This window comes from Scyliorhinus torazame, chromosome 16 (assembly GCF_047496885.1).
Source record: "Scyliorhinus torazame isolate Kashiwa2021f chromosome 16, sScyTor2.1, whole genome shotgun sequence".
Classification (NCBI taxonomy): domain Eukaryota; kingdom Metazoa; phylum Chordata; class Chondrichthyes; order Carcharhiniformes; family Scyliorhinidae; genus Scyliorhinus; species Scyliorhinus torazame.
This window is the reverse complement of record NC_092722.1, coordinates 1,991,543-2,003,769: the sequence shown is the minus strand read 5'-3', so window position 1 is coordinate 2,003,769 and position 12,227 is coordinate 1,991,543. Positions and strand designations below refer to the sequence as shown.

General features: G+C 44.4%; 1 protein-coding gene across 18 annotated transcripts in view; it reads left to right on the top strand.

The window, feature by feature from the left end:
- rap1gapa (RAP1 GTPase activating protein a) overlaps nucleotides 1-12,227 on the top strand; it is an 809,199-nt gene that overhangs the window by 493,230 nt on the left and 303,742 nt on the right. Inside the window, exon 1 of one of the 18 annotated variants that reach the window (XM_072477759.1) lies at nucleotides 3,004-3,115. The exons of 12 other annotated variants lie outside the window; for them this stretch is intronic. In XM_072477759.1, the coding sequence (XP_072333860.1) occupies nucleotides 3,033-3,115 (83 nt within the window). In that variant the 5' untranslated portion in view covers nucleotides 3,004-3,032. Of the gene's footprint in view, nucleotides 1-3,003; nucleotides 3,116-12,227 lie in introns of those variants that run through there. 5 more of the 18 variants (XM_072477756.1, XM_072477755.1, XM_072477752.1 and 2 more) reach the window with 5 other exon arrangements.

Here is a 12,227-nt window from a genome sequence, read left to right as displayed (position 1 = left end):
ATAATCCCTTAATAATGGATATGGTAAATAGTTCTCTTGTTAATGAGGGCAGGATCCTATTTGTGGTATTAATGAGATAACATATCCTTTTGCTGCCTATGCGATTTGATTAAGTGTTGAAGAGATGTGGATCTTTTTCAGGTTGTGATATTTATGTTGCTTTCCCCCATTGCACTCTTTGCTGAGATAGTGGCTTCTTGCTGAAGGGAAGTGCCATGTACATCAGTAAGCCCCACTGTACCTCATACAAAATATAATTGCACCTTCTTCCATCTGGTGAAGTGAACATGAGAAGGTTCTGTTCACAGTTAACACTCCACCATCATCGCTCAACATCCACACTCCCACCGATCAGGAGGAGGAACCCAGGCCACCTCGCCCAGGGAAGCTGTGATTACCTGCCGTCTCCAGTCTAGTCCAGCTCAGCACCAAGATTCAAGTTTGGGGCATTCTGGTACATATGGAACTTAAATGTAAACCAAGCCAATTGCAAAGCTTTGGGAGACAAGTTGGCTGAGTAGATTGGGAACATTATACCAAAATATATGAATTTAGATAATCTATTCAAAGAAATAACTTAATACTCAACAAATGGACATTTTCTCAGGGCCAACGAGAACAGTTAAGGATAGATAAAAAGGACAAGGTTTATATTGACCCAAAAAGCAGAGGAAGTCTAAGTATTGGGAGGGGTTTTTAAAAAATAAACAAAAACATGACCAGGTAATTGTTTAAGATGGAGAAAGTCAAACATGAAAGTAAACTAGCAAGAAATATAAAAACAGATTATAACCGCTTTAACAAGTATGTAAGATGGACTTGATTAGCCAAAGTAAGCACGGGGGAATCCTTCAAGGCGAGACAGGAGAAACTAGAATGGACAATATCGACATGATGGAAACACGAAAGGTTTTTGTGTTGATCTTCACAGCAGAAGACAAAAATAACAGTGGAAATTGTAAGAAAGATCTAATGAGACTGAGGAAAGTCATTAACATTAGTAAGAAAAGTGCTGGAAATATTATTGAGAGTAAAAACCATGGATCCCTGGACCTGATAATCTACAGCATAGAGTTTTAAACAAAAATTAAAGGCTTTATGGCAAATTGGAGCAAAGTCCAAACCTCCAATTTTTCAATGGGAATGTTAAAACTTTCTAAACGATCCATTAAGTTGGATTAACTCTGGGTGGGTAGGCTCCTGCGTGACCTTCCCACCCCACCACCAGTTGAGACCTTGAGCTGGAAAATTAACAATCTAACCCCCAGCACCTTTCCTCCAATCTCCTTCCCCTCCTCCTGAACAGCCACAGCCACACTTTGGTGGTGCTGTCTGCAATGGAGAGCTGCCAGTCTCTTATTGGCCAGCAGCCCTTTGGGGAAGAATTTCTGTCTGCAGGGACCGTTGATCACAGCATAAGCCTGCCAATGGCCACTTTTAATTGGGGCTGGTTTAGCACACTGGGCTAAATCGCTGGCTTTGAAAGCAGACCAAGGCAGGCCAGCAGCACGGTTCGATTCCCGTACCAGCCTCCCCGAACAGGCGCCGGAATGTGGCGACTAGGGGCTTTTCACAGTAACTTCATTGAAGCCTACTCGTGACAATAAGCGATTTTCATTTTTTCATTTCATTTAATTCCAGATTGTTGTTGAATTCAAATTTCCCAACGTGCTGTGGTGGTATTACCCAGTGTCTCTGGATTACTAGTCCAGCGACAATACCTCCTTGTCACCACCTCCTGTTCTACATGCCACAGAGAAATAGTGCTTGATATTTCTAATTTGCCTTTTGTCTGTAAGATATGAAAAAAATCAGACACAATAAAATTGGGGATGATCTGGATCTCCCTCCCCCGCCCCCCCCATTGACTGTTAAAGAACTGCCCCCAAAAAATCACCTTCCCAATCATTGGAATTACATCCCGTGCCCCTGGATTGTGAGGGCGAAATTTAGCTGGGTTTCCGCATCCTGATTGGTGCTTGGTGACTGATGCCAAGGAAGGTTAGGATAGGAAAGGGATCAGCTGAGATGCTTTGTGGTCAATGCTCGTGATTATTAATGGCCATTCAGCTGAAACATTTTGTTGCCCATTGACACATTCTGGCAGACAAGGAGTATATCCCTCATAAAGGAGAGTTCATGTATTGAGTATACGATTAGCTACGTATGGTGATGATGAATGAGCACGGTAGCAATTAGCCTTCTGAGTCATGTTTCTAGTCATCTGGATGGAAATATATTCACTTTCATGGGAGTGGGTAACAACAGTGTGAATATCATGGGGACTGAGAGATTGGGTTGTTCCGAATATTGTATTGTTGACTGGGTCAGTGCTTAGAATAGAGCGTGAATCTATTGACTATAAATTACCAGAATGTTCTCCCACCGCAGCTGTGAATTCTTTTGTTTGTGTGTTAACCTGAGCCTTAGCAGATTGTTCTGTACATCACTCTGATGTGAGAACAAGATTAGCCAATAGGAGGATTAAATCATGTCTTTGGTAGAGCCCAGCTACTAGCTGTACACATCGTTAGTCATGAACATTTAAAACTAAGTGTGGGTTTATGTGTGAGAATGTGAGGGAGAGGAGAGGCTCTTTGGTAGCAAATGGCTGATGTTTGATGGGGGGGGGGGAGGTATGGAGGATTTATTCTGTTACGCTATGTGATTTCAATGTTGTGTCGGAAGTGTATAAAATGCATTCGTGGGACTCTGAATGCTTGGACCTTTCTTCCAAAAGTAATTGTTGCCTTCTGCTGGAGAGTAACTTTGAGTAGGTCAGACCTTTTATCCCCCCCCCCCACTCCTTTTAATCATGACCATCTTCCTCTGGACAGTTGCAGCTTTGAAACTCTGCAAAGTCTTCCTCAGCCACTGTGTTCAGTTTGGGCTGTGACTAACTTGGCAGCTCATCTCCCTGCGGCTCACAAAGCAGCTGCTTGGAGCTGTGTTAGATCCAGCAGAGGTTGAAGAAACCGCACTGAAGGCAGTTGTTCTGAAAGCCCAGGTGGACAACACTGAAAGCTACTGACATGCCTGCCAGGAGTGTTAAATTCCGAGCTCTGGTAATCTTAATCAGCCTGCTTCACAGAGCAAGGAGGAAGAAGTGCCTAAGGTAGAATGTTTGCTTTTTGTCTTCCCATCCCTTTTTTAGTTTGCTGCTGAAAGCCGCTCACACTGATTTAACTCTGCAAATGACTAACTTTGAGGCGTGCCAGCAACACTGTTAAAGCACATAGGTGTTTCTGTGTTCCTGCGTGTACAGCAGTGCAAGACTGACCTTTTTGAAGATTTACAATTCATTTTTGGATTGAAAAATAATTGTCTGTGTTGGAGGGAATCGTGTAGGGAAGTTTCCTATCAAAAACTATCCAGGTCGTAGAACTGAAGTCGTTTCTAACCACAGAGCCTGGATATTTATAACACTGGATATTTAAGCGGCGTATGACAAGTATTTGAACACTGGCTGATAGTCTCAATGGAAGGGGAGACACTTTAGCACCCATATCGCCAATCCCAGCACAGCGCAAGGTGAAGCCAGGAGTATTTGAACAGATACTTTGCGCCGATCATCTAGTGGCTCAAAATTTAAGTCCAAAAATATACTTCCTCGAGACAAACAGCTGCTCTTGTCTGAAATCTTGTAACAAGAGCTTAGCTTGAAAATAGCAGTGGTGGTGGCTACATTTTAAGAAAAAAAATGCTTGGTACCTATTTAAAGTTCTGGATATTGAGAAACTGACTACATTTATCATCACTGAATAATTTGGCAAGTGAGATCTGTAACCAGTTACCGTCGGTCACACAGTCACCCTACAAGGTGTGAACTGATGTTTTCCAAGACCAAGGTGGTGACGCTGTTCTGAAGGAGAAAGGGAGAGTTGTGTTTGAATGTCGCATCCAGGAGAGCTATTTACGTGTTAACAGCAGATTAGAAATATGAGGAAAGTGGAACTTGTTTAGAAATTCTATTGTAGAAAATACCAGTGATGGTGCTCGTTCTAAAAAAAGGATTTCTTTAATGTTGAGTTAGGTAAAATGAGATTTCAGTGCAATCGATAGTATTGTTTTATGGTTTATACAGAACTGTATGTGCAGTCAACTAATCACCTTGACATGACATTTGCTAATCACAGGATGAGGCTGGTTTTTGCTTGTCTAGTGAAAGTCTCGAGGTTTTAGAAAACAAAAGCTTGGTTATATGTTAAAATTCGCTAAATTAAAATCATCTACAGTCATTCTTTATTTAAGATTCTTCAAAAAAAGTAGATGTATGATGGAAGAGATTCTCCAAGAGAGCTCTGTGGTCCTCGAGTTATTTCGAGATAATCCTGGCTGTCCATTGATCCTTGTTTATTCAGTGGAATTGTTTTGCTTCATGGATACAACTATTTAAAGTATTTTCCCATAAAGCCATTCAAACCTGTTTCTTTGGTATATAAACTGAAAATACTGAAACATTCAGTAGGTCAGGTGGCAGCTGTGACGAAAGGAGAAACTGATGAAAATCTCACCAGCTTGAAATGTTAACTGTTTCTCCCTTTTTCACAGATGGTGATTTTTGGATTTTGGATTTATTTGCTGGTTACAGTAATGCAAACACACCTCAAATAACCAATCCACAACTTCCGTCAGTGTAATAGTTTCACATTGAGCTTACAGAATGGCTCTTTGTATTAAATATTAAACCACAGCATGTATTGGATACACACTGTAGTGGAACTGTTAACAGAAGGCATAGAATTTATTTTCAGTTTTTCAGTTGTAAGAGTCCTTACAAAAGGGGTGAGGGTGGTGCTCGATCCCAATTCTGGCTGGCGTGGATTCGGGAGCTGCCTCATGGATGATCGTGGGGGCAGCACGGTAGCACAGTGGTTAGCACAGTTGCTTCACAGCTGCAGGGTCCCATGTTCGATTCCCGGCTTGGTCACTGTCTGTGCGGAGTCTGCATGTTCTCCCCATGTCTGCGTGGGTTTCCTCCCACAGTCCAAAGATATGTGGATTACGTGGATTGACCATGCTAAATTGCCCTTCGAGTCCAAAAAGGTTAAGTGGTGGTTGCTGGGTTACCGGGATAGGGTAGCTACGTGGGCTTGAATAGGGTCGGTGCAGACTTGATGGGCCGAATGGCCTCCTTCTGCACGATAAATTCAATGATTCTATGACTCTATGATCCATCAGATTAATAGCATTTCAGGGTGTTCGAAGGACATCTACCTTTTATTACAGTGCGTATTAATGGGAATAGACCCAGTGGCTAGAATAAAAGATTTTCCCAGCTGACTGGAACGTGACAATGTTTGTATGGGATTCCTGTTACTGTCATGCCACTGAGTTGCACTTGCCACCTGTTGGACCTTTATGATCATTACAGTTTGATGTGAAAGTATCAATACCCGGGTGGAGCGCAGTGGTCTATACAACACAGCATATTTAAAAGGTAAAACAGTTTCAGGATGCTGGTATTGTTGATCCATATCAATATCATCAGAATGATGCAGAAATATATTTTACTGTTGCCTACTATTGCTGCTATGAGTGGTGTCGTCCCTCAGCTTGCCAATTATGGCCATTTATGTCAGAGCAGAGTCACATCCCTGTAAATACAGAGGTTGCGATTTAACAGAAATGAAATGGTCCAGTTTGGGGCGCGTGTAGCCGGGATTCCAGGTGTTTCTAGTGCAGAAAACAATTCCATTATTGAATGGGATTCTGCTTCATTTATGGGCGCCGGCATGGAGCCCCCCACTCTTCACCCCCCTCTCTTCCTCCCCTCTCCTTTCCCCCCCCCCCGCCGCTGAGACAGCACTTACCCCCATATCCTGCACTTACCCCCATATCCTGCACTTACCCCCATATCCTGCACTTACCCCCATATCCTGCGCTTATCCCCATATCCTGTGCTTACCCCAATATCTTGCGCTTATCCCTATATCCTGCGCTTACCCCCATATCCTGCGCTTACCCCAATATCTTGCGCTTATCCCTATATCCTGCACTTACCCCCATATCCTGCGCTTATCCCCATATCCTGCACTTACCCCCATATCCTGCGCTTACCCCCATATCTTGCGCTTATCCCCATATCCTGCACTTACCCCCATATCCTGCGCTTATCCCCATATCCTGCGCTTATCCCCATATCCTGCACTTATCCCCATATCCTGCGCTTATCCACATATCCTGCGCTTACCCCCATATCCTGCGCTTACCCCCATATCCTGCACTTACCCCCATATCCTGCGCTTACCCCCATATCCTGCGCTTATCCCCATATCCTACGCTTACCCCCATATCCTGCGCTTATCCCCATATCCTGCACTTACCCCCATATCCTGCGCTTATCCCCATATCCTGCGCTTACCCCCATATCCTGCGCCTATCCCCATATCCTGCGCCTATCCACATATCCTGCGCCTATCCCCATATCCTGCGCTTACCCCCATATCCTGCGCTTACCCCCATATCCTGCGCTTACCCCCATATCCTGCGCTTATCCCCACATCCTGCGCTTATCCCCACATCCTGCGCTTATCCCCACATCCTGCGCTTATCCCCATATCCTGCGCTTACCCCCATATCCTGCACTTACCCCCATATCCTGCACTTAGCCTCTTTTCCGGCACTAATGAGCTCAGCTTGCCAGTGCCAAAAGAGATCTGCCCCCCCCCCCCCCGATCTCTGGCCTCCCTGATCTCTGCGCCCCCTCCCGATCTCTGGCCCCCCTGATCTCTGCCCCCCCCCGATCTCTGCCCCCCCCCCCCCAGATCTCTGCCCCCCCCTCCCGATCTCTGCCCCCCCCGATCTCTGGCCCCCCCAATCTGGCCCCTCCCGATCTCTGCCCCCCCCCCCCCCCCCCGATCTGCTCCCCCCCCCCCACCGATCTCTGGAACCCCCACAATGTGGCCTCTGGATCTCACCTACATCTCAACTCACTCATTCGGGGTCCAGAGCCCCCCTCCCCGCACTTCACCTCACACAGGTTGGGTACCCTCCGCCCAATGCCCATGTGCACCTTAACACTGCCAGCCTGGCAGTAATGCAGTGCCTCCTAGGTACCCTGGCACTGCCAGGGTGGTGCCCAGGTGGCACTGTCAAGCTGCCCGGGTGCCATTGGGGTTGCCAGGGTACCACCCTACCCAGAGCTGAACCACCCAGCGGCCCCAATCGCCCGGGAGACCAACCCCCGCCCCCCCCCAAAAGTGCCGGTACACCTGGTCCACGTTTGTAAAAAATAGTGGTAAACGTCGCCTGCTCACGGTCTCCGAGGTGAGTCCGTTAGGTCCGGCCCCTTGGGTAACTCTGCCGCGAACATATTTAAGTTTGCTTCACTGCGGGGTCCAGATCGTAACGCCTTGTGAGATCTCATTAGAGCTTGCGAGGCGTAATGAACTCCATAAATCTCACGAGACGCCTATAGCATCCAGAGTCGTGCGTGACAAGGCCATGAGATTGCATCAGGGTATTACTCTGATAAGAAGTCATTCATTGAATATAAACAGGGTTGCGAGTCAACCTTAATTAGCTGCAGGAGAACATTTAAAACTCAATATTTAAACTTTGCAATGTTAGTGGTAACTATCCTGACAGTACATTCATATGAAAATATTACTGGTCTTAACTGCTCGAATAGCTCTGGTTCAGGCAGTAAGTAGCTGAACCACACAGAATAGAAATGTCTTCGATTCCTAGCCTGTGCCAGCCCAGTTTGGTGAGGAGCCACTGCAGACATCAGACAGGCTAGCATCCCTCAATCTGAGGCAACAATCCCGTTTCCCTGATTTCATCCAATCCTGGAAAAGGACAGATTGATGCCCCTTGAGTCAAATAGCCCACTGTCTGGGTTCATATGAAGGGTAACAACTTGGGTGGGAAAACAATAAAGTTAAGGATCAGAAAAGGCTATTTAACTCATGTCCCTCCTGCTAAAGCTTACATGAAAGTATCCAGGCTGCGTTCTGAATCTTTTTGCCTCTTAATTGTCAGGCAGTCTGTCCCAAATATTTATCAGTCCATCCCAAACATTTATCAATCGTCCCATGTTTTCTGATCATAGCTTCCCTACCACACATTGAAGTAATATGTGGTTTACATTATCTACACCATTCAATTAAATCAACTCGGTGAGCATCCCTTTCAATTTGTTGCTTTTTAAAGTTGTAAAGCTTAATCTACTCGAGTCATTCCTCCCAGTTGCCATATTGTCCTTCACCTTCTCCGTGTTTATCCTCAATCAACGCCACTAAAACATATTAACTGGTTTAGCTCAGTGGGCTAGACAGCTGGTTTGTGATGCAGAACAAGGCCAGCAGCGCGGGTTCAATTCCCGTACCAGCTTACCCGAACAGGCGCCGGGATGTGGCGACTAGGGGCTTTTCACAGTAACTTCATACTTGTGACAATAAAAGGTTATTATTATTAACTGTTCAGTGTCTCAATACTATTCGTGGGATCTTGCTGTGCATTCTCTGGCTGCTGCGTTTCCTAGATTCGAACAGTGATTACAATTTTTTTTTAATTCCTTGGTTATAAAGTTCTTTGCTGCAAGCTGCAACATGCAAGGTATCAAGTCTCTTTTTATGTGTACAGCTGCCATTGCACAGACGTATGGTTAAAAGAAACTCCCATTCATGAACACATCAAAGCTTTTAAATCTCAAGCGTTTAATCTCTTATATAAAAGAAAACACACTTCTGTTCATACTTCTAATCAGTTAATAGCCTCTTTCAGGTCTTTTTAATAATCTTTGTTGTCACAAGTTAGGCTTACATTAACACTGCAATGAAGTTAGTGTGAAAAGCCCCGAGTCATCACACTCCGCCGCCTGTTCAGGTACAATGAGGGAGAATTCAGAATGTCCAAATTACCTAACAGCACGTGTTTCGGGACTTGTGGGAGGAAACCGGAGCACCCGGAGGAAACCCACACAGACACGGGGAGAACGTGCAGCCTCCGCACAGACTGTCTGACACAAAACTCAGAAGCTGAGGTAAGTGTACCTTCTGAAACTCCAATGGCATTCAGCCTCTTATCTTCGGATAAGCGTTCTCCAAGGCGGCCTTCAGGATGCGCAACAACGCAGAATCTCTGAGCAGAAACTTATAGCCAAGTTCCGCACACATGAGTATGGCCTCAACCGGGACCTTGGATTCATGTTGCATTACATTCACCCCCCACCATCTGGCCTGGGCTTGTGAAATCCTACCAACTGCCCTGGCTTGAGACAATTCACACCTCTTTAACCTGTGATTATCCCTCTCTCCAGTTGCTCCGCCTGGACTTAATTACCTCGCATTCAAAGTATGGTCTTGCATCATTAACGTTGTCTATGTATATGTTTCTGGAACCCACCTCTTCATCCACCTGAGGAAGGAGCAGTGCTTCGAAAGCTAGTGATTTGAAACAAACCTGTTGGACTTTAACCTGGTGTTGTAAGACTTCTTACTTCTGAAACTCAACCAAGCATTCATACTGAATATCCCTTGGGGAAATGTCAATAACACTTCTGAATCTGCTCCAGCAGATGCTACTCCAGCTGGCCTGGCATTCAAAGCGGGCCCCAAAGAAGTTTTTTAAAACAATAACTGACAGCTGAAGTCTTTTTTTTAAAGTTCAAAGTGTATGGTATTTAAATAAATTTAAAACCATGATAGTTAGACATACTTTATCCACCTTTCAAGAGAGTTTATGTCAACTCCATCAACTCATGACTGTGGGGTAAGGTCGTTGCAACAGCCTAAATGGAGTATATTTGAACTGAGCACTAAGTTGAAACTGCCTTGCAGTGTTTGATTCCCTCCTGTACCATTCATGCCCTATTCTCCCTTTCCCCTACTGGCAAAAATGGGATCTGGCAGAACTGGGTCTGAACTTTTGCATCCAGGTCTCACCTGCCATTGTTAAAGTTCCGTGGAGTCTTCCCAACTTTGTGAAAATTGGACCCTTTGTCTCTGCTGTTCTAACCCCACCCATTATATTCCCATGAAGTTCATTTGGGTTAAGACTTAATATTTATCAGTGTGGGATTTTATCTGTCATTTTCCTGTTGGCTGCCTGGCCAATCTGAATCTTGATCGTCTCTACTCTTCGTACTACTCTCTCTGCCTTTGTGCCATCAGCACATGACCAATATGCACTGGGGTGGCTGTGGGGTGGGGGAAGGAGTTTACCTGCTCAAAGGGTGGTATCGGGAAACCTCTAGATTCAGTGCGATTCCGACCAGCTGAGGCAGATTAAGATCATTGTGATTTTGATCAACAGACCTGTTGGGACTTTTATTTTACCTTCTAATAGGAGTCGGTAGCCGGTTGTTTGGAGGTGTCAAAAATACAACTTTATTGCTAATTACTCACTCGAATACACTTCAATAAGATCTGAATCAAAACTTAGAAACAAAATACCAAATAATGAATAAAAAGATCAATCACATGGCATAAAGCATAAAAGAAATCCCTTGAACACAAACAAACAGATCAATGATTCAGGAATTCAGGAATTTTCCACTTGTAGGAAAAACTAAAACCAGAGGACACCATTTCAGACTAAAGGGACGATCCTTTAAAACTGAGATGAGCAGGAATTTCTTCAGCCAGAGGGGGGTGAATCTGTGGAACTCTTTGTCGCAGGAGGCTGTGGAAACCAAATCACTGAGTGTCTTCAAGACAGAGATTGATAAGTTCATGATTAATAATGGAATCAGGGGTTATGGGGAGAAGGCAGGAGAATGGGGATGAGAAAATATCAGCCATGATTGAATGGCGGAGCAGACTCGATGGGCCGAGTGGCCTAATTCTGCTCCTATGCCTTATGGTCTAACAAAGACCTCGACCAATAGGACTTACTTTTACAGAAATTCCTATCTCTGGTTTAACCCCTCATTTACTCTCATTAGTTTCTAATTCTCAGCTGAGACCTCCTGTTTTTTCAAATGAATGTCTGCTACTTAGAGGATAATTTGTTAATCAAACATTGGGCATTACTTAAGATTGACTGGTGACTCAAAACTGGCTCAGCGTCTGCACGCGTAGCCTTAGGAAAATTACGGGATATGTTTCCCACACTTGTCACGTTGCAAAACTTGGTGGAGACCTTGCTGTAACTGAATAGTTGATTAGACCGAGAACAATACATTTTTATTGCTGAATACACTGGAATACAATGGTTAATTCATTATGTAAAACAATGACTGGATTTCCACACTCATGACACTTTTAATAATTTTACCTCTCAGCTACATGCATTCAACTAGCACCTATATGAATAAATCTCTGAATAAATCAATACTCTATCAAGACAGGCCATTGGCTAACCTAATTCCAGAGAAAGCTTTCTTATTTTTCTTTTTCTTGCATGTTCAACATTACAGCTTCCATTGTTTCCGAAGTGTGATGATATTCTGCAATATTGAAGGTATGAAGAGGGACGTGAGAGTGGAAATTTCAGAGTCACTGGCCGTAATTTTCCAATCTTTCTTCGACTCGGGTGGTGCCAGAGGACTGAAGAATTGCGGAAGTTGCCTCCCTTATGACAAAAGGGTGTAAAGATAAGCTCCGCATTAACAGACCAATGGTGGGGAAGGTTCCAGCAACAATAATCGGGACAAAATTAATAGTCACTTGGGATAATGCAGGTCTATTAAGGAAAACCAGCATGGATTTGATGAGGGCAAGTTTGTTTAACTAACTTGCTGAAGATTTTTAATGAGGTAACAGGAAGGATTGATCAGGGCAATGCTTTGATGTGGTGTATGTGGATTTTCAACAGGCATTCGATCGCGTGCCCCCCAGAAACGTGAGCAAAGGTGGAGCTCATGGAATAGGTAGGCGGACAACAGCAATATGGATACAGAATTGGCTGAGTGACAGGAAACAGAGAGTATTGTTTAATGGATAATTTGGGGGGGGGGGCTGGAGGATGGTTGTAATGGAGTTCCCAAGGGATTGGGATCTTTCCTTTTCCTTATATGTATTAAGGACCTGGACCTCGGTGTACGGGGCACAATCTCAAAGTTTGCAGAGGTTCCAAAACTTTGTCTACAGGAATAGTGCCAGAAGACTGCAGGATAGCAAATGTTGTCCCCTTGTTCAAGAAGGGGTGTAGAGACAACCCACTATAGACCAGTGAGCCTTACTTCTGTTGTGGGCAAAATCTTGGAAAGGTTTAAAAGAGATAGGATGTATAATCATCTGGAAAGGAATAATTTGATTAGAGATAGTCAACATGGTTTT